Genomic DNA, 22902 nt, shown 5'->3' on the forward strand with positions numbered 1-22902 from the left:
CCCGATTTGAAGGAGTTTGTTGCAGCTGTAATGGCTGTTGTAGTTGCTACCAAGGTGTGGTTGAACCGATGGTGATTGGTGCTGAAGTTGAAGGGGCTGGTACGGCTGAACTGGGCGTCCAAGGAGGTGGCAGCCGGTTGAAGCTGCCAAGGAGGTGGATATGGTCACCCTGGAGGAGGGCTCCTGCTGTTGGTGGCTGCAAAGCTTGAAGATGGCTGGGTGTTCTTGCTGCTGGCTGGAGGTTGCTGGTTGCTGTGGTGGCTGAAGTTTGAAGGTGCTGCAACGATGGAAGTTGGATCTAATGATGATAGTATGTTGCTGCTGCCTTGATTAGGGAGGAGCTTGCTGGAACTTGAAGATGAAGCTGTTGTGCTGTGGTGAAAGATGGGCTGCATCAAGTGTAGGTGGTGCTGTCAAGGAAGGAGAGGTGGAGAAGCTGCTGTGGATGTTGCAGCAATGGTGAGGAGCTGCTACAAGGAGGACGGCTGTTGTGGCTGCAACAGCCAAGAGAGAAGGAGAGAGCTCAAGGGAGAGAGAGAGAGAGAGAGAAAGAGAGAGACGTGAATTCAGCTTGGGAGGCCAGCCGTTCTTTTTTTCCTTTTGTTTTTGATTGGTAACTTAGGAAAGATGATATCTTTCCCTAAGTTACCATTGATTAATGAAGAAGGCTGTGTAATGCCCAAGGCTACAGCCGTATGGCTTTGGAGGAAGAAAGGAGTAAGGAAGGGAAGAAGGAAAAGGAAAAGGAAAGAAGAGGGGAGAAAGAAAAGGAAAGAAAGGGAGGAAAAGGAGAGGGAAAGAGGAAGAGAAGGGGCTGGATAGGGTATACATGAGTGGCTGGGAGAGGAAAGAAAGGAGGAAAGAAAGAAAGAAAGAAAAAGAAAGAAGAAAGAAAAAAAAGAAAAGAAAGAAAAAAAAGAAAAAAAAAGGAAAGTAAAAAAAATAAAAATAAAAATAAAAATAAAAAGAAAAAAGAAAATGGAGGAAGAAAGAAAGGAAATGGGCTGGATTGAGGGCTAGGGTGGTCGACCCCCTTGTGGGTCCCACCTTAGGAAAATAAAATAATAAAAAATAAAACAAACAAAAAAAAATAAAGAAAAAGGTAAAAAAATTTTTTTCTTTTTTTATAAATTAAAACAGAAAAGGCAAATGGATGGGCCATCTCAGAGCGGGTCCAAATTCCACTTTTGAAATTCATTTTGACGATTAAAGGGGTAAAATAGTCTTTTCACAAACTTTCCAGATGAAACGAGCTATTTTTGGCAGTTTTTGAAACGAGCTCGGATTTTGAAGTTCAATACCTCATTGCGAAGCAAATCCAATGTAGAATTTAAAAATGTAATTTTGAAAGAAATCCAAATTGTTTTTGTTGAGAAAATGCTTCCAAATCTATTTTCAGACAAAATGAGCTATTTTTGGCAGTTTTTGAAACGAGCTCAGATTTTGAAGTTCAATAGCTCATTGCGAAGCAAATCCAGTGTAAAACTTGAAAATTTGATTTTGAAAGAAATCCAGATTATTTTTCTTGAGAAAATATTTCCAAATTTAGACTCCCGGGGTGAAAATGTCAATTTTGGAAACCCGAGGTTTGAAATTGATTTCTGAAAACTTTTAAAACTCAATCTGGATTGGAATTTATAAAGCTGGAGTTCTGGACTTCGAAAATGAAATGAAATGTTATGAAATGCTGAGAAATGATATGAAATGATGAGAAATGACATGAAATGCTATGCGAAATACTAACCCTGAATGAAGAATTTTGGATGTTAGACCCCGATTGACACTTGTACCAGTTCAAAAAGTGTTAAAATTGACAAAATTTGCAAAAATAGTTGAAGAAATGATTTTCGAGCTCTGCCAAGCTAGAGTAACACTGAAAATTAGGGTTTGAGCTTGATTCAACTAAAATGAACTGGATTGAGCTGGGTTTTAGAGTTTCAGAACTCAAATGAACTCAACGGACACTGACTCAACTGACCTTTCCAACTGAATTTTCAAGAAAAGCTGCCATTTTTAGAGAAATGGTATGGAATGGTCATTGGAATGAAGTGAATTACGAACCTGAACTGGGTTTGAGCTAAAACAAAGGTCAGTAATACTGAGATGAACTAAAATCAAGTCTCAAACACTAACTCAACTGACTGAACTCGGCTCAATTTCAGCTGAAAGAGCTGAAATGGACTAAAATGGGCTCCTAAACACTTAGAAATGGTTTTGAACTGAAATTGGAGCACTTGAACTCCTGGTGAGCTCAAGTTAGACTCTGGGGAACATGACTGACTGAGAATGACTGACTTAGAGACAATTGGCTTGGATTCAAGTGAGAAATGAGCTCATTTTTGAAGAAATGATCCCATTTTGGCAGGAATGGTCAGAAATGAAAATGGTCTGTTCATTGTGAGCTCAGATGAGCTTGAGATGACTGATATTCTAACTGTCTTGAACTGACCAATGAGCTTGGTTAACTCCGACTGACTGGGGTCCGGGATGACCTAGGGGTAAAATGGTAATTTTCCTAATAAAAATGGGTAAAATGGTGATTTTCTGAAACTGACTCGGGGTTTGACTCCTACACTGACCTGACAGGGTTGGCATTGCCTAAGGAGGATTGTTTGAGAATGAGTGAGGAAAATTTGGGGTGTTTACAACCCTTCGTCCTCTTATGACTGTGATTAGAGGCAAGTTTTCTTTTGATACCCTTAGTTAGGTAAATATTTTCATCATAATCTAGAACGTTGACTCTTGACTTGTTGAAGATGATGTTTACGCTTCGGAGCAACTTCTCATGCGGGTCAGGAGAAGCATGATTTTTACCTTCATTGTTCGCTCCCATTTTCTTAGACTGGTCTTCATGAGCTGCAACGCATTGATGGTGAATTAACTGCACATTTTCAAATAACTCCCTTGATATTTTTCTCATGCATACATAGGCTTTTTCATTTTTTGATGCCAAATCTGCAACATGCATAAGTGACCTACATAGTTGTTGGTAATGGGAGACTATGTGGCACTTCCCATCAATACCAGATGGACTAACATTATCTATATCCAACAGTTCAATCTTTACTTGTCTCGTCCATCTTCATATTAAATATGACTCGGGTATTTCTTGTATTTTTTCTTGATTGAGTGTCTTTAATGCATGGCAACATAAAATACCTTTGAATTCATACATTTTGCACGTACATTCAACTATTCTGTTGTCAACATTGTACATAACATGTGCTTCTTGCCTTTTCGGATGCCCTTCGCCCTCCCATATAATATGGTATTTATGCATATTCTTGATTTGCATATGTCCTTCTATGTTGCAATTCATGACCTGTATAACCTCCTTCTTAATCCATTCAAATACAGTTAGTGTATACAGATCTGTAGGTCATATCAATATTTTCATACCCAAAGTTACAGGGCGTGTGTTGAAGCATTTCACATCTTGTTTAAGCTCATTCTGTCTAAAATCGTCTACAAATAATTCATATTGTTTCATGAAGCGAAACATTGTTAAACATGAATACAAGGTTTTCTTCAGTGTGACATGCATAGATTTAGTTCTTTGTGTGTTTATCATACCTGCACAAAAGTATTGTCTTCCATATACCAATGCCCACTTCTCTTTGTATGCATATAAATTTTGTAATCACACACAGTCTTCAAGGTCGTACATCTAAATTATTTTCTCTCAATCATACATAAAGGTAACCTCGTCTACGCTCTCAAGTACACACCTTGTAAACTTTTTATCAAACCATGTCTTCTGATTAAATATGTGTCATATATTCTTTGTTGTATTTTGAAAGATATGCCACAAACATAAGTGATGATGTGTATCTAGCCATACATGAGACACTGTAACCACAATTGCGTGATCACCATCTGTAAGTACAACTTCAGGGTACTTCCCATTCATTGTCTGTGTAAATACTCTGAACAACCACTCAATGGTTTCCTTGGTCTAGTCATACAAAAAAGCGTTGCCTAATATGCAACTCTATGAGTGATGGTTCACAATGGTCACTGTTCAGTATTAATTTTCACTGTCGTATAAAAAACAAGCACATCATTGAAGCATTCATAATCTACTCTTGACTTTGAATCTACCTAAAATATATTCACAACATATTCATCTTCATCCAGTTGCATTGCACTAAAGAAACCAAGGTCATTGCTTGATTTTTCTATAAGTAATCAACCAAAGAACATATTTCTCCATTCTTCATGTTATATATCCTCTTTCTTCTCAAGTAGTTTCTTAAATCTATATATGTAAATGACATATTCTCGCAACCACCATCTATGTGCGCGCACAAATTGTATGTATTCCTTGGTGCAATGCCGATGTTATCAGCTATTTCAGCAATTGCAGCATGCGCTTCAGTTATTTTACGATGTGGCCTTAACATTGGAGTCATAAATAAACTTGTTAATTCATGGTTATGATCACTGATTAAAGTGTGAACTACATATTTCTCATTCGAAAGCCTTCTTAACACCATTCTCGCTGGACAGCCACATCTTGAATTTGGCTTGCTCCTTGTTGGCTTTTCACTTGACTTCTTCCAACCTTCTTTAGAATAAACATGTCTTTCTCACCACAACACCGTGTGCATTTTTTGACCAAAAATACCTTTTAACACTGAAGCCAAGTTTTAAGGCATAATCATTATAAAAATTGTATGCAACTTCCTCATTATTAAATTTCATTCCTTCTGCGGAAATAGAGTCAAGTGTACGATCATGATCGTCTATCTCATTATCGAATTGCATTTATTCTGCTGGAACATTCAAGTCAAGAGTGAATCCAATGCCTACACCCTTCTTATCATGTGCATCATTAGTGCACATGTCCACTTCTTCAGGTGCGTCATTAGTACATATATTCACTTCGCCATAACTTTTTAATGATTGAGATACATCATCTTCATTGCAACCCGATGATAAGCTCACCACTGTCATAAGCAAGATATCAATTTGCATTAGTTGGTGCATACGTTTACTATGATTTATTCAAGATGCATATAACAACGGATACCAATTATTTAAGCAAGTCAAATAAATAATTGAATAAATCACAGTATAAAAGCAACATCGATTTGTTATATGCTTATACTATGTATTGAGTTGTTATTTACCATGCCAATAAAACAGTGGTGGAGCCAGGGGTGGGCATGGGTGGGCGGTCGCCCACCCCAAAATTAGAAACCGAGTCGAAATATGATATGAGTCGGGTCTTCTTCTTCATTCCGCACGATTTGGTGGTTGCATTCTTTCCTTGCGAATGCTTGTCGAAGAAGATCAGATCAAGGTGATGCAGGAGTGGAGATCAAGCCTCCCTGCGATACAGAGTACCCTATGGCACCCAGACGCAGAAAACGGTGGACATGGGATGGAGCCAGCTGAGGGTGTTGCTTCGCCTCATGTTGTGGCGAGGACCGTCCCCTCCGAGAGGGAGCTGAGGAGGCACCTTAGTTGGAAGACCTTCGGCTTGCTATTGGATCACCACCGAGAAGAAGGTGGCTCAACTACCGAAACAGGCTTTCGATCTCGATCTATGATCTTCACCACCATGGAGGCTTCGAGCCATTGCACCACCGATAGAGGTCGATCATCACCACCCGAAGTCTGCCCACCCAACAAAAAACTTCTGGCTCCGCCACTGCAATAAAAGAAACAATTTATCGTATATGTGTGTTGACGATAGCGATTCACGTGACAGTGATTTAATTATATCTACGATGTTGTAAAGCGATTTCAATAGAAATCGCTAAATGAGCAGCAATTTGAATACACAAATCACCACCTCAAGCGCGTAACAATGTAAATTCCGCACGCACACATTTTAAAATTATACTACAAATATCTTACAAATCGACACTAGAAAACACATAATATCTTACAAATTGATATACATATCGTATAATATATTACAGATCGATACGGAAATTTAGCATAATAGCTTACAAATTGATATTAACAAACAAAACAATATCTCACAAATCGATAGTATGTTATTACAATCGTGATTTGTGTTACATTGCATATACTGAGTGAATGGACGATACCGGATGGGGTAAAGGCCCTTCCTCGCATCTTTAACCAAGCATTCTTGTCAACCGGCGTCTTACAAATATCTTTAATTTTTCAACCATCGAAAAACCAGCATCCACATGCAATAACAAAATGATGCCTTAATGACACTCACGACGACATATGTTCTTTAACAATAGCATGATGACATGGAAAGGTACTCACAATGCCTTAATGGCACTTGTTGGAATGTTTGTGCGTCATTATTTTTTTTCATACTGCCTAACGAAAATGAAGAAGAGAAGACTGTAAAAAGAGATGGCCGACAGATCCCCTATGACGCCCACCAAGGATCGAACCAGTCGATCGATTTATATTTATCTCCATGAGGTAAAAACAAATCCGAAAATATTTTATAACACAAGGCAGGAACGAGAATGCGGCAATGTGTTGTAACACAAGCTAAAAACTGAGGTGAACCTCGACTCACGGGAATGTGCAAAGCTATTTACGGGAGGATATTTTCGTCAAACGCATATCTATCTTACGGGAAGACATTTTCGTCAAACGCATATCTATCTTACGGGAAGACATTTTCGTCAAACGCACATCTATCTTTTTTATATGTTATTTTATTATAAAATCATCAGGGGTAACTTTGGCATATGAATTATCGCAGGTCCCAAGATATTCCTTCGTACACCGCCGAACACACGAATTTGTGCTTTTTCAGTGTACCCATCGTTGCAACCTTTTCTTTTTCCTCTTTTCTTGTTTACTGCTTGTCCTTTCTCTGTCATGGTAAGCATGGAAATTTCGAGTTTACTACCACTAACCTTAAAGGCTTAGCCGCAAAAATAAGAAAAAGAATATTGTAGCGCGCCAGGTCTCAAGGATTTTATGCAGTTGGTTCATCTGATGGGGGAGCTGGTGATCCCATTCATCTCGCGCACGCTCAGGTATGAGTTGGGTCAGCCAAAGTGGCTCGAGTCGCCCTCTAAACCAAGCCTCTGATTTGGACGCGTTAGGCTTAATCATCTAATCGCTCAAAGTGGGGAACAAGATCGAGAGACAGAGAGAGCACGGGGCGCTCAAAACACGCTTCAACACGACAACAGAATTCAGTTCGGAATCACATGTAAACTCTTAAAAAAAACAGTAAATTAAAATCGGATCATCAATAGGATGTGATATGACTTACAGGATCCGACTGAACAAATTAAGATCCTTTGGGCGTCCAATCTAAATCCAAACCGTCACGCGCCTGCCAACTATGATAAATTTGAGGGAAGAAATAACTACAATGGGTTGGAGGGAAAAAAAATGTTCAGGTAAAAGCGCAGGGTAAGGGTGAACCTGCAAGTCAGGGATCAACCTGAGCAACCTGTGTTTCATTTCAAATCTAAGGATGGAAATGTGTAGCTGAAGGCGAAGGTAATTTCGTTTGCTTTAAACGCACGTTTGGATATTGGAATGAACAATGTTGACGCATCATTTAACATCCCTGGCAACAGGAGGGCATTTTCTTTCCCTGACTTTGGCTATTTTATGCATCAGCCTCTTCCGTTGATGATGATAAAGGCCTGTCAACAATGATATACATGAGAGAGAGAGAGTCTTGGACAACTATGATTCATCGGTTGAACCATTTATTTCATAGGTTGTTTTAAATGGTGTAAAATCCAACGCATAATGGGAGCGTTTGTTAAACTCACACTCAAGGGAAGCCTCTTTCCTTGAAAGGGCCACTTGGAGGGAAAGTGCTTCCCCAGGGGCAAATAGGGCTGCCCAATACCCGACCCCAATCTGAATCTATTAAGCAGGTTTGGTAGTCAAATCTGGATCCGATTAATAATTAGTTTGGTATTAAGTTTTGCATTCAAACCCGAACCCAAATCCGAATAAAAAACCAACCCAACTGAGTTTGGTTTTATATTTTCATCCGAATCCAAATCTGATTATGCCAAACCCGATTAAGTTGGACTTGGTAGTGCCTAGATCTGACCTGAATTCCAACCATTTACATTCCTAAGAAGAAAGTATGAACCCATTTTGACAGGAAAGCTGTTTTGGTATTTATTATGTGGATCCCACCACATATTTCAGAGACACGTTTGCTTCACCCTTTGTAGGAAAGAGACTATTTCCTGCCAAAGAGAGACTCTTTAATAGGAAAAGGAGATGAAATAAACATCGTTTTGATTAATTACTTTAAACAATAAACATAAACGCATCTGCAAAGAAGTGCGGCTAAAATTTGTCACAAACAGTTCATTCACATTTCACCTCATTGATTTTATTCTCCCTTGAGGAAATTATTGGTTTTATTGTAATGCCTTACAAAATCAGAGACAAAAATATCCAGGCAGGCATAGAAATCAACAGAGGCGTTCTTCACCAATGGACTATAGTTGGAAGAAATTTCACGAAAGGCTCAAATATGAACTTTTGGCATGACAAACATCTAACATTATACACCAACAACAACTACAGCTACGCTTTCATCCCAAAACAATTGGGGTCGGCAATATGAACCAAAAAAGAAAATCATTCTGGGTCTTCCACATGAATCCTCCTACAATCATTTCTATCCAATGTCATGTCCTCGGTGAGGTTCAAAGCATTCATATCCTTTCCTATCATCTCCATCCATGTCTTCTTAGGCCTACCCCGACCTCTTTTAACTAATATATTTTTCCATTTCTCCATCCTTCTAACTGGAGCATCATTAGGCTTTCGCCAAATATGTCCAAACCATCGTAAATGATTCTCTCATCTTATTTTCAATGGGTGCAACACTTACCTTCTTAGGTATCTCCTCATTCCGAATCTTATCTTTTATTGTATTTCCACACATCCATCTAAGCATACGCATCTCAGCTACACTCATTTTACACCACCCTAGTAGGCAAATATTAAATCTGAATTTTTTTTCCCATTTTTTATTTTTGGTATAGCCAAGCTGGGACATAGTCACCGTGGGATTTGAATCTAAGGCTGCACAACAAGCTCAGCTTGGGTTCGGCTAACTTAAGCCCCCCTCGGTCTCATCCAAATATGTTGACGAGCCAAGCTTGAGCAAGGGCCTAGGCTTGTTAGATGTAAATGAGTTGAGCTTCAGCAAGGGCCTAAGACTGATTACGATAGATTTAGCCCCACAAAGCTCGTTTAATATGGTCAGGTGGCACGTTCATATCCCCCCCCCCCCCCCCCTTCAATGCATTTTGAATTTCTCTTATAAAGGCAGCTCAGATCAACCCAAGCCTTGTTTGATCTTGACCTGAGCCAAGCTTGAACAAGGCTGTGCTTTAGCTCTGCTCAAGCTCGAGCCGAGCTCAAACATGTGTTTTTCTAAACAAGCTGAGCTTGACCAGCCCAGGCTCAGCTCATGTGCAGCCCTATTCAAACCCGATTCCCCTCGGTTATGACAGTACCATCTACACATCCAATCATCCATCTGTCATTGTGATGACAGGACAATTACCATGAAAAAACTTATCAAGCTGTTAGTATATAATGTGCCAAACAGTTGCATCTTAATTCTAGAAACAGAATAAACTGAATAAACATACTGCTAACCAACAGTCAGACACCCAAACAGTCCTTTATACCCTGTTCAAATTTGTTAAGGGCGCCAATTGCATCCATGAATCTCACTTCCACTTTTTCCCTGTTAGCCCACATATGAAAATGGTACAAGACATTCAAGTTTAGTTGCGAACTATAAAAAAACAAGCTAAATATAGTTTAGTAGGGTGAGGTTATTCTTAAATTAGCAAAATTCCCATCAGACAGCTACATACACAACAGGTAAATCTCATGCAACATCAAAATCAGTTATAACTTGGAGGATTGTCTACTAAATGATAATCACGATCTGTCATGACCTACCAGGGCCATCAATGACCTAAGTGGTAACTTGAGCATTATTGCAATAATGGACAAAGGTGTCATGATCCACAGGCTGATGGCAATGGGAAATATACCTACCATGAAACAGAGATATTCAAGACTGCATAAAACTGGAATTGCATGTGATCCTCGCAGGTCAATGCAGATATTCGTAAGGTTTCATGACCTTGGGGCATATTTGTATCATAACATGATCAGTTGTCCATTTCAGAAATCATTGTCCACAATCATTTGTGCAGCATAAAACCACAGCCCCATGAGAAATGAATGCATGGAAATACTGATATAACATCCTTATCATACATACACATGGTTGTTAAATATACATTCATTTTAAGCCACGCTGGAAGGAGTTTATACTGTTGACTTGCTTGAAATAATGCCAAAATGAATTTTGATCCTCCCGTTAGACAGCTCTACTGTACTTTCCCAACATCTTCACAATATGCTTCATATGTTTGATCATTGGTATTTGGCATAACCATGCATATCTCATTTGTTCTAATGGATGGGTATCAATGTGGTTTCCTTGCAGTCTTTAGCAATTTTCTTATATTATAGTCAAAATCATTTTAAATATATAAATGATACAAGCACCACCCCATTGAGCTACACAACTGTAAACACACCAAATTTTCACCCCCATCCAGTGTTTATATATTTCATGTGTCATTACATGCATTCAGCATACCATTTCATTGCATTGCATGTTATTACATCTCATTTTCGAGATCCAACACTCATGTTTTCAAAATATTTAATCAATATTCGAGTTTTAAAACTTTTCTTTCAAAATCAATTTTAAAACCTGGGTTTTTAATCAACATTCTGTCATTTGCCAACCCCCAGGACCATATATTTTGAAATGTTTTTCTCAGAAAACAATCTGGATTCGTTTTAAACTCAATTTTCAACTTATTTCAATTCTCAAATGAGACCCATTTAGGTGGTGTCGCTTCTGGATTCCTTTATTTATCAAATTTCTAAAAAATTTCAAAGTCCTAGTTGGATGAGGACTCTATCCTTTTATCATTTTACCTTTTTAAAACATTTTCAAAATTCCATTTTGATTTTAAACCAGTTATGGTCATATCCCTTGTCCATTTCCTTCATTTTGGCCAAAATCTTAGAGTCCTAGTTGGATCAGGACTCTTTTTTCAGAGTCCCAGTCAGATCAGAACTCTACTTTTTTACTACCTTTGCTGCCTGTTTTTTGAGAAAACCTTTCAAAATCTTCCGTTTTAGCCAAAATCCCAGAGTCCTAGTTGGATTAGGACTCTTTTTCAAAAATCTCAGTCGGATTAGGACACTTCTTCAGAGTTTCAGTCGGATTAGGACTTTGTCTTTTGTCACTATTTTTACCTGTTTTTAACCAAATCTTTCAAAATGAGTCAAAAACACAGAGTTTTAGTCAAAACAGGACTCTGTTCAGAGAGTTCTAGTCGGATCAGGACTCTAATCCTGATTTCAATTTTGAGAGAATCTTTCAAAAATCCTTTTATTTATCCTTTCAGGAATCAAAATTGTTATACCTTTATCATGGAATTTCAAAATTCTGAGGTTTTATCCCAGAGTCCTGATCGAATCAAGACTCTATCCCAGAGTTCTGATCGAATCAGGACTTTATCCAAAGTTTGTTTTTTCACTTCATTTTCACTGGTTTTCAAAAGCTTTGTTTAAATCTCATTATTTGTTTCTCAGAAAACCAAAAATTTTCAGAGTCCTAGTCGAAGTAGGACTCCTCCTTAGAGTCCTAATCAGATCAGGATTTTGAACCAAACTTCAATTTTATCTTGTTTTCACTTGTTTTTCAAAATTCTCTCATTTGTTTTCTCAGAAAATCCAAAATTCTGAGAGTCCTAGTCCAATCAGGACTCTGTCCCCAAAGTCCCAGTTGAATCAGGACTCTGTTTTATTTCAATATTTGTTATTGTTTTCACTGTTTTCACAAGTTCTTTCATCTGTTTTTCAGAAAATACCAAAAAAATCTAGAGTTTCAGTCCGATCAGGACTCTGTCTCAGAGTCCTAATCCAGTCAGAAGTCTGTTTTGAAGTCTGTTTTTACTTCTATTTTCATTCATTTTAATTTGTTTTTCAAAAATTAGGTCATTTTGTAGAGTCCCAGTTGATTCAGGACTCTATCTCAGAGTTTCGGTGGAGTTAGGACTCTAACCCTGACTGGGTTTTCTGACTTATTTTTTTACCAGTTCTGATAAAATCTTTTAAAAACTTCTCCATTTGGCTTTTAAAATCTAAAATGTCAGAGTCCTAAAATGTCAGGACTCTAGTCTAGAGTTCCAGTTCGCTTGGGACTCTATTTTCAAAAACTATGAATCTCAATTATTGATTTTAACCCCTTTTCAAAGCTATTTTCAGTCTTTATTTCAAAATTTCAAAACTTCGATGTGGGGCCCCCTCAGTTGGCGCCATATCCAGAGGAGTTCTGACTCAGTCAAGACTCTGTACCACTTCAAAACTTTCAATCTCAAAATCTACTTTTGAATCACTTTTGAAAAACCTGTCATTTTCAAGTTTTAAAATCGTTTTTGAAAATTCAAGTGGGGCCCACTCTGGGTGGCGCCACATTTGAAGAAGTCAAGGTTAGACTAGGGTTAGTCATTGTCCTAGTTAGGTTAGGGGTTTAGAGGAGTCAAAAGCAATTTTAAAAATCCATTTTATTTAAGTTTTAAACCATTGGGTTTTAAAGGTTTTAAATTCAAGTTTTGAAAACCAAATGTGGGTCCATACTAGGTGGTGCCACATTTGGACTTTTTAGGGTTTAATTAGGGATTAATTAGAGTCCCACCTAGGCTATAATTCTCCAAAAAATCGTTGCCCCATTTATTAGATTTATTAGAAAGAGTTCTAAAAAAATAAAACTCCTTAATTAACCCTAATTAAGGAGGTTTTGAAAAACTATAAATAAGAGCTTTTTAGAGGGGTTAAAAAGGCTCTTTTCTCTCTCAAATTTTTGTGGCTTCTCTCTCCTCTCCAACACCTCCACCTTCGTCCATTGCAGTTGCAGCCCCAAGGTGAGTTATTTAATATTATTTTATTATTTTTATTAGTTTTTTTATTTTATATTAGATTTTACCATTGGCACCTCCCCTTTCATGGATTCAACCATCGATTCAACCTCAAGAACCATAGTTCAATTCAAAAAGATGATCTAACCTTATTCCATGATGTTTTCCATTATTCTAATCCATTAGAATTGTTTATTGCATTGTTTTTTATATTCTTAACCAAGAAAACATGAAATTTATCTGATTAAATGGATTAAATCCATGGTTTCAAGGGTAAAAGCAAATTCAGTCATGGATTCCCTGTGTTTTATTTATTTTTTTAGCATATTAATGTTTATTACATGTGTTTCATCATCAAAATCAATTTTGTTTTGCTGTTTAGATAAAAAAAAATTTGTTTTTCATGGTTAAATCATTTTTTTTATTGTTTCTTAGATTTCTGTATATTTTAATTTCAGATCATTGGAAAGCATGTTAGTTCATATTGAAATACTCATTAAAAATTCTTGATTTTTTTATATGTTGTTCACGGATATGTCAGTGAGCTACTATAAAAAAATCAGACGTTTTGGAATTCAGAAACCCTGTTAATAAAATACAAAGTCAAATCGGGATTTATGTTGATTAAAATCGTTGTTTAAATTCAAGCATAACTTGCAGATGTGTTATTTCTTTCATCTGATATCCGATTCGAGATCCGTAAAGTGCAGTGGCTTCGTGTTGATGTAGGCTATTTACTGTAAAATTTTCATAATTTTTTGCCTCTGTTTGTTATTTTTCCTCTGTCAGAAAGTCGGATCCATGTTTTAAACCTCGTTATGATTTATAAAAACCCTAATCCGACTTGTACTGATCATAGATCTTTAACCGTAGATCTGATTCATGATCTGTAAAAAAGAAAGTTCATTATTTTTTTGTCTACTGTTCACTACTGAAATTTCAGAAATTTTTGATGAAGGCTGCTATTTGTTTCTGTATTTTCAACCGGAAGTACCTGTTTTAACAAATTTTAGATTCGTTATATTTAAGTCCAGATTGCCGGAAGGGTATCTCCCTCATCGAAGATTATTTTTCTGATCTGTAAAATGGAGATTCTCTGTTTTTCTGTCTAATTGGTCTCTGTAAAATTTCAAGAATTTTCATGGTGAATTGACCCCTGATTCGGGTCTAACACTGAAACTGGTATGTGACCATGGGTAAAAATAGCATATTTTAAGGTTTTAATGCAATTTTTGAATTGGAATAATGTCAAAAATATATTTTTAGGATTCCAATCTGATTTTAGATTGATAACAAGTGCAGGTGCCGATTTTTATCAATTTTGAAATCTATTTGATGCTTGAATGGATCAAATTCCAAATTAATGTGCTCGCAGGATCCCAAAACACTGCTAAAATCATGATTTTCATGATATTTCTTGATTTTCGTGTATAAGTTCATGTTTTTTAGGTTTATTCATGTTTAAAATCATATTATGATGCTTCATGGTCGATTTTGTGTTTATTTCAATCCTAAACCCAAAATTTTTACCAAAATTTATTTCTGAAAACCTTGATTTCAAGGCTATAGTCTTGCTATCGGGGGCAATTTGGTTATTTGACCTCAATTTCGAAATTTTAAAACCCTAATTTTCATATTTTTAATCATATCATGTCATCTTATGTTTGATTTATCCTCATTTGAATTTCAAAACTTGCATTTTACAAAATATCTTTCTGAAAACCCTCATTTCAAGGCTATAGTCTTGCTATCAGAGGTATTTTGGTCATGTTGACCCCAATTTCAAAATTTTCAAATCCCATTTTCATATTTCTTCAATTTTATTTCTTATTTTATTATGGGAAATCATGAAAAAAGGCTTATATCTAGAGAAATTCAGTAATTTCTAGATATTACTAGATAAATCTAGAAAAGTCGACATTTCTTCACTAACAAGTTTGCTAGTTTTGCAAGGATATTGAAGACTTTATTTTCCTGTATTTAAATTCAATTAGTGATGTAAATTGTAATTAAATTTGGAATAAGAATTTCAATTCCTGCATAGAATAGGATGCATTGCATATAGTTTGAATTTTGATATATAACTGTTATGTTTATCATTCATGCACATTTTATAAATTCACCATGGTCTACACGAATGGCACGTGCACAAGCTCTTATGGAGTTGACAAACTCGGTGGAATTCGTATTTATGGCTATAGTGAGAATACGAATGAGACCCAGATTTGTGATCTTCGTATTAGCCACATTCAGCCTACACTATTAGGCTAACTTCAAAATGCACTGCATTTCTCAAAAATACAAAAGGATTTTCTCAATTCGTCAAAATCAAGTCTTTCAAATCCATATTCATACATTTCATTCATTTGCAAATTCCAATTCCAATTCAGAGAAATCAATTTTCTCAAAATTTCTAAAGTCTTTCTCAGAAATTGATTTTCTCAAAACTTTGAGCTTTCAAATGGTATTTCAACTATTTTTGAAAGTTCAAATCATGATTTTCCAAGTTATATATTTCAAAGTTTGAATTCAGAAAAATCAAGTTTTTCCAAAGTTATTTGAAATTCCTCAGAAATCGATTTTCACAAAACACTTGGATTCTTTAGAAATCGATTTTCATTTTCTTCAGAAATATTCTTTCACCATGATTCACGATTTTCCAAGTGACATCTTTTCCAAGAATTTTCCAAGTATTTCAAATCTCAAAAGCAAACATCATGTTTTCAAATCTGCATTTTTCAGAAAATTCATAGTACATGCCTGATATTTTGTGCATTTAGGAAATAGAACACGATTTAGACAAGTTGAGCAAAGCAAAGCTAAGCACACAATTGATCCCTGGTTCAATTACCCCTGGTAAAGGCGCCAGGAACGGTTGAACCTCGTACCGACAGGCGAGTCCCATTCTTCGGAATTATCCTGCATTTTAAAAATGGAGGCGAGTTATTTTCAAAATCTTTTTCAAATGTCAGTTTGACTTGCAAAAGTAAAATTTTGCGATAATAACAACAACTAAATGAGGAAAAAATCCATGTTCAATCTCTAAATTTCTTTTTTGCACTAGGTATTTCAACTTGATCACATCATTGATTATTTCTAAGCTATGTCACATGGATGCCGCTGAAGATACAGGGATACAGCCATTTTTATGAAGTTTTCAATGTAACTAATATACAAGGGGACACAGAACAGCAGTCAAAATGGAGTATATGTGTGACATAGTTCCTAAGCATATCAAACCTTTCATCAACATTCAATTTCATCATCAATTAAAACAAAATTACTAGCTAAGAAAAGGGTTCACTTAAAAAAAATGCAGGAAAAACTCTTTAGAATGATAAAAATAATTCACAAAACCCTAAATATTAGTCACATACCTATGAGAGGCAAGATCAGCATCATCAAAAATACCATCAAGAAGTACAAATGATCTGCATTAGCAAAAAGGTCTCATCAATTTAACCACAACGTGTTTTTTTACATGATTCTTTTCCAGCAAATAGCAATTATAAAAACCTTGTGCAATGCAAGTAATTATAAATTTAATATACAGTAAATGCAAATATGAAATTTGTATAATATGTAAGATTCACTAAACCACATCTAGAAGAAAACCTAAGAATTCATAGAAGATGACAAAACACATTCCAAATTTTGAAACTAACAAAAGCGCAACAATAATAAGATGGAAAGTGTTCAACTGAATCATGAAAATGTGAGTAAATTGGCCCTAGTTAATCTTCGGGACAGAGTAGAAGAAGAGAGGAGGTTCTTGAACAAGTAAAAGGATCAAATTCCTTTGAAAGAATTGGATGAGGCACCGTATGAGGTGAACAATCTCATGTACAGTTATGTAGAGTGACAGTAGAGGTGATTTATCTGTCAACTTTTCCACCATCATCCCCAAAAAAACAAACTCTTCCTTGACATAATTTACGAGAATGTCCTGTAACATTAGTAAGAGGAGGAATGGGTAAGGATTTGCAGTGTGATAAGAAAATCAAAAGGTCGGCCTTCAGATGTTTCCCACATGCAAAATCCAATGGTGCTTTTCATCTGCAATCACAATTGTATCATGGCTAGATAAGAGCATGCATGAGAAGATCACCTGCATCTCTCATTACATGATGAGAAGCCCCTGAATCAACAGACCATGACCCTTCAGAAGGTGCAGATTGTTAGTAGAACATCTATTTTTGACAGGGTTGGAAGCACATCGATGAAATTCAATAGTAGATCAAGACTTCTAATCATTTATATAAAGCAACAGACAACGCTTCATGATTAAAAATTCAAAATTTAAATTTATCATCTATAGTTTAAAAACAAAAGTTTAGTATCATGATTGGAATCCTCTAAACTAAAAAACCACCTAGATTTGCGGAAAATGGAAAGTTCTAAGTAGAAAACATCTAGACAAGCAGAATATGACAAAAAAGTCATGACATAGGAAGCATGATACAGTGGAAATATATAAATAACTGAGTTATGATCATAGTTAGAAAAAACTAATTGAAAAACACACCCTCAAATCCCATAGCTCCCATACCATTGCTTGGTTTTCAAGAGAAAATCTCAGATACGTGTGTGTCATTTCATTTTATAGATTCAGAATTTCATATATATATATATATATATATATATATATCGTTTTTATTAATCACACAGTAATACACTCATACTTCAACAAATTTTTGTCCTTCCACACATGGCCAACTAGGGTGATGATACATACAGAAGAAAAACTTTAAGATGTAAAAATACTAACTGTCTTATACGTACATACATGAGACGCCCGCATGAATGTAGAACAAGAACAAGAAACCACCTTATAAGATTGCCTAGCAAGGCTTCAGCTTCCAGTTTGACTGGATCCGTTTCATCAAGCAATGAGGAAGCATTGTTCACAATCAAGCGAAATGTGCAAACCTACACATGTAAAAGCATACTAGATAAATTAAACAAGTACAGTTGTCCATGGTGTTAGTCAACTATACACAGCATGAAGGAACGGATCAATCCCTCCCACACATAATAATGATACCTTAAATAACTCAAGGAGAAAATCAAATGTTGTCCAGGCTGACTCTGGTTGTAGTCACATATATCTCCGTTATAAGAAAAACATGATTGGGTATAGGATATGAAGGATAATCTAGTAAACATATGTTTTTGGCATATATATATATATATATATATATATATATATATATATATATATATATATATATATATATATATATATATATATATGCACTGCACACCACTTCACAAGAAGCAATCTAACAAAAGAAGAGCTAATCGTCCGGCTTGTTCCTTTTATTCTCTCCTTTATTCTTTGCCTGGGTAATAAAAATATAGCATACAAACATTTTCAATATATCCATGCCGAGAATGTTGATGGCCGAGGGCTGTCAGGAAGTTTCAATTTTACTATCTATTATAATCTGAAACAGCTTTTGTTAAAGATAAACCATCCCATTTATGATAGGTTGACAATGAATTTCATGATTGTTTTGAGTTCACTGATTGTTGTGGATTTCAGTATGTTCAATAGAAGAATGTAGAAGAACAACAATGATGATTGATGAATATGTGACAAACGTTTTTGTTAAAACTTGAAACCGTATGGTCAACTGCTTGGTTGGGTTTCCACGGTGATAAAGGTGAGCAGTGTTACATTGTTAATCCATCTCTCCAGGCTGTCAGTGACAGGAAGAACCTAGGAGCTTCTCTCAACCTCAAAATGACCCTTTCCTTTTATTCGTCACCATTGACCTCATAGCACAAGGGTCGCTCTCCAAAAATTTGAGGCAAATAAGTTCACTGTTTGCATTGTGTTAACTTCAGTATGTAACTTCGTGTATTTGACACCAACATGATTGGATATCATGTTTATAGCATGATCTATTGCTTGGTTTATGCCCAATTCAAGCCATCGATGTTCCTCCAATGCTAAGTGGAGTTTGAAGTTAGTTCGTGGTCATCTAATAAGTATGCAATCGGATCTTATTGAAAGCGGTATTTCCTAGTACTTGGTGTCTACAGTTTAACGCACCGAATGATCAGGATTGGAAAGAGTCCTCAAGAATCTTCAACAAATACAGTGATGAGAAAGAATCTGGTTATCTGCAGCTAAGAGAAGGAAAAAGGGATGATGGATGATCTAACACTTCATTTAATATTTAGTTGCTGCGGGAATAGATATACAGCCAATAGAGCTTTGTATTCTCAATAGACACCTCTATTTCAAACAAGGAACTAAGGCGACAAGATTTTCTAGTAGGATAGTGCTGGAAAGTTTAAAGTTTCCGTTTTGAGGTTTAGGCTGTGTTTGGGAGCGTTGCAATGGGATGGAAACACGGTTTCAGTGTGTTGCCAAAATATCGTTTTGCCAATGTGTGATGTTGAGAGATGAAGTTACCAAAAACATCCTCTCGTGAAAGGTGTTGAAATGTGGTGTTGGGCCTGCCAACACGCATTGTTTCAGCAACGCCACTGCTCCCAAACAGCAAAACAGTATGAGAGCATGGTGGAAACCACAACACAACCTCCTATTCAAGGCTCCCAAACATAGCCTTAATGTCGTTAAACTAGTTTTTTCACCATTATAGCATCAAATGTCCGACGAACAGGATGAGAAGGGGGGTGGAGAGAGGATGGAGAAAACAAATAAAAGGAGGAGGAACACGAAAAGAGAATGAAACAATGGTAATCCCGACTTAAAGTATCTGATGAGAGAAAGAGAGGAGCAGACAGACATAACAGAAGAAGCGATTCATTCGGCAGACACGATTAGGCAGCAGTGGAGAAAGCAAAAAATAGGTCATCACACCTCAACACCAGCACTTGCTTGGAATGCCACGAACGAATTCCTGTCCTGAGGGACGCAATCTCTCGCCGCAACCTTCATCAGCCCTTTTGCTTCCTCGACCGCACCGCCGTCGGGCGACCCTGCACCAACGGCCACGTCAACTAATGAGACCAACCCAGCCCAGAAGAACCTCAAAACGAAGAAGACGAGGGACGACAAAAGGGGAATCACTCAAAAGATCATAAGCGGTTCTGAGTCTCTGTCGGGAAGCGTCTATTGGTGCCAGCACGTACTTGGACGCTTTCTTCTTCTGTTGCTTGAGCCATTCTTTCGGTCCTGCTGCACATGAATGAAACTCTGCCCCTCAAGTCAGAAAGTAGAGGAAAGAGAAAAGAGGATAACGGGATGGAGAGAGAGAGCATACATATTCCAAGAGCAAGAGCCATCGCTGCTGAGTCTGGGTGGCACGCGAGGAACGCGACGAGGGAACAGAGGGCGGCAACACTTCGACGCCCGTGATGGTGATGCGTGTAAAGAGGATCCGCAGTAGGCGAAGCTTCAGTTACCGTCCGTCCTATTCCTGGTTTGCAGCAGGCCCTCCATGCTGTTGGCCTCTCCCCATCCGCCTTCCTCCCTACTACTAGTACTACTGCTACTTTTTCTCCGGACGGAGAAGGCCGCACAAGGTCACGTCGCGTGAAGAGCGTCGTCTGGTGGATAACGCCCGCTGCAGCCATCAAGTGTTACCTCCTGCTCTACGCCCTCCCATTGGGTGACTGCGGATCAGGTAAGGGGCGCTTGATGTCCTTTAACTATGATGATTGTCACATAGATACGGGTACGACACAACTTGTATTCGACTATTTCTGAAAAATTCATCCATAGCAAACTTTCTTCAACGAAAAAAAAACATGAAAACAAAACAAAACATGATTCTGTCTCTCCTTTCCTCCAACCTCCGTTCGCGTGACGACTTTAGCTGAGCTAGCTGGAGCTTGGACTAACCGAACTCGAGTAAAGGCTCAGGCTCAATGTACTTCAACAATTCGAGCTCAAACCAACATTGGAGCTCAATTAAGATTGATTAACTCGACGAAAGATTGGCTCATACTTGACAGATAGGGGATATGTATCATTGAGAAATTGGATGGTGTGCCCCAGTCCTAAATTGTCCAATAGAATGATCAGATGGTTAAAATGTGATTTACACGGTTTGTTTAATAAAAAGCATGTTTTGGATCATATCATTGTGATGTGTAAGAAAGATTTTTGAAGGTTGAAAAATCCATCGCTCACATTGTGCTAAAATTTGACAACTTAAAAGATCATTATCTTATTTTCAAAAAACACAATCCAGGGTACGATTCTTAGCAAACAAACCATGTTTAGCACATCTGCAGGGTTAGATTGTATGAAAGAGGTGTTTCTTGACCCTGGGACACACCTGGATACACCAAAACTTGAGGGGCACCATTAGATTTCTCATGTATCATTTACATCACCAAATGCCAAAAAAAAAAATCACTCTTACCTTAGATGCTTACCAGAGCAAGAGAGAGCAAGTGGGACTTTGCAAGCAATGACTTGGGTCTGGCTGCGCACTCGATTAGGATCGTGCGATTGTGTCCAATGTAGTCGGATCTGGACTCGCCGGTGAACAGGAGAAACTGTACCACAAAAATATATTCCCATGAATCCGGATCAAGCGGCTTCCCCTTGTCTAACCGCTATGCCACTAGGGCTGCTGGTAAATGAACCGAACAAGCCCAGTGCAGTTTGTTTATGCTCAGCTTATTTACCATTTAACTCAGGCCGAGCTTGGCTCGTGCTCATAATCAGATGAGCCGAGCCACTGTATATATATATATATGTGTGTGTGTGCAAGATTTAATACTGACATCAATGGGATTTAATACTCAGCCCTCTCCCTCACATGCCATATATTATAACGAGCTGTACAAAACTACTTATGATAAATATTGCACTTAAATTCTATATGTTATATTTTTACGAGCTTACATGAGCCGCACACTCTTTGTCCGTACTCAACTCTTTTTTGGTTCACGAGTTGCTCATGGCTCGGCTCACCAGCTACATGAACTGAACACGAAAGAGTTCGTGGTGAGCCTAATCAAACTGGGCCACGAGCTGCTCGATTCATTTCATAGCCCTATATGCTACTATGCCTACCTCCTCTAACATAAACAAGAAAACCCAATAATACTTGTCCACTGAAATGGCACCACTTTATTGAATGTTTGGAATCTGAGAGTTGGCCTTTGTAGATCAATTTGATCGGATCAGGAACTAAGGATAGCTAGAATGGTAATGGTTGCACCGTCTTTGTCATAACATCAATCATTGTTTTAAAATATAACTGAAGAATTTGCAAAAACATGCCACACATTTGATATATTTACAACAATGCCTAGTGTTTGAATATTTACAAATTACAGACTAATTAAGTGTTTTCTCAAATAACCGTCTGGTTTATGGCAGTTGAGAGAAACCATTGAGAATATGACAAAATTACTCTTTTGTGTTTTTTCTTTATCTTTACTTTGCTGAGTTGATCAAGCATGAGAAGATGGGCGCATAATGTTGGAGATTTGGAATTCACGGTAGCATGTGAGGAGGTTTGTATCTCCACCAATTTTTGTGACAAGCACTTGCCAAAACAACTTGCTTGTGCATTTGCCATATTTTGTTCCTTCTTTATTAGGTAATTGATTTCTATGGGATTGGGGCAAGTCCTCCGTACAAAGACTCCCGCCTTTTATAAATTCTACTGTGTTAATGGTGAGAAGAGAACATAATACAAAGAGGGAATCAGGTTATATGCCCCCCCCCCCAAAGATGGGGGTGCATGTTTGGGGGGTCCGAATGAGCATCACTTATATAAGCATGTGGGGTTCGTATCCCCGTGTGTGTCGACATCACTTAGCATCGGAGCTCAGTGCGATTGCAAAGACTTAAGTACTATTTCTTGTCATTTTTGCCGAAAAATGATGGTTTGAGAAAAGGACAAAAATGTTCTTCATCCAGAAAAAGGAGGATAATCTTAACTCTTCAAAGTCCAAACGTTTCATTTTCGCCCTAAGCAGTAAACTCCTATGTTGCCGC

The 22902-nt window shown here is 37.3% G+C and overlaps 1 protein-coding gene across 1 annotated transcript; it reads right to left on the reverse strand.

Annotated features, from left to right (window-relative positions):
- Positions 1-9507: 9507 nt before the first annotated feature.
- LOC149847616 (plasma membrane fusion protein) lies at positions 9508-20560 on the reverse strand. Its single transcript, XM_090001121.1, has 6 exons — positions 20204-20560; positions 20011-20118; positions 19801-19919; positions 17794-17894; positions 16343-16396; positions 9508-9697 (listed from the first exon to the last, which is right to left on the reverse strand). The coding sequence occupies exons 1-6, from the start codon at positions 20514-20516 to the stop codon at positions 9613-9615; spliced, it is 780 nt and encodes a 259-aa protein (XP_089857247.1). The 5' UTR covers positions 20517-20560; the 3' UTR covers positions 9508-9612.
- Between the last annotated feature and the right edge of the window lie 2342 nt (positions 20561-22902).

This window comes from Nuphar pumila, chromosome 1, assembly GCF_984573655.1.
Source record: "Nuphar pumila chromosome 1, dmNupPumi1.hap1.1, whole genome shotgun sequence".
In the NCBI taxonomy this organism is placed as follows: Eukaryota; Viridiplantae; Streptophyta; class Magnoliopsida; order Nymphaeales; family Nymphaeaceae; genus Nuphar; species Nuphar pumila.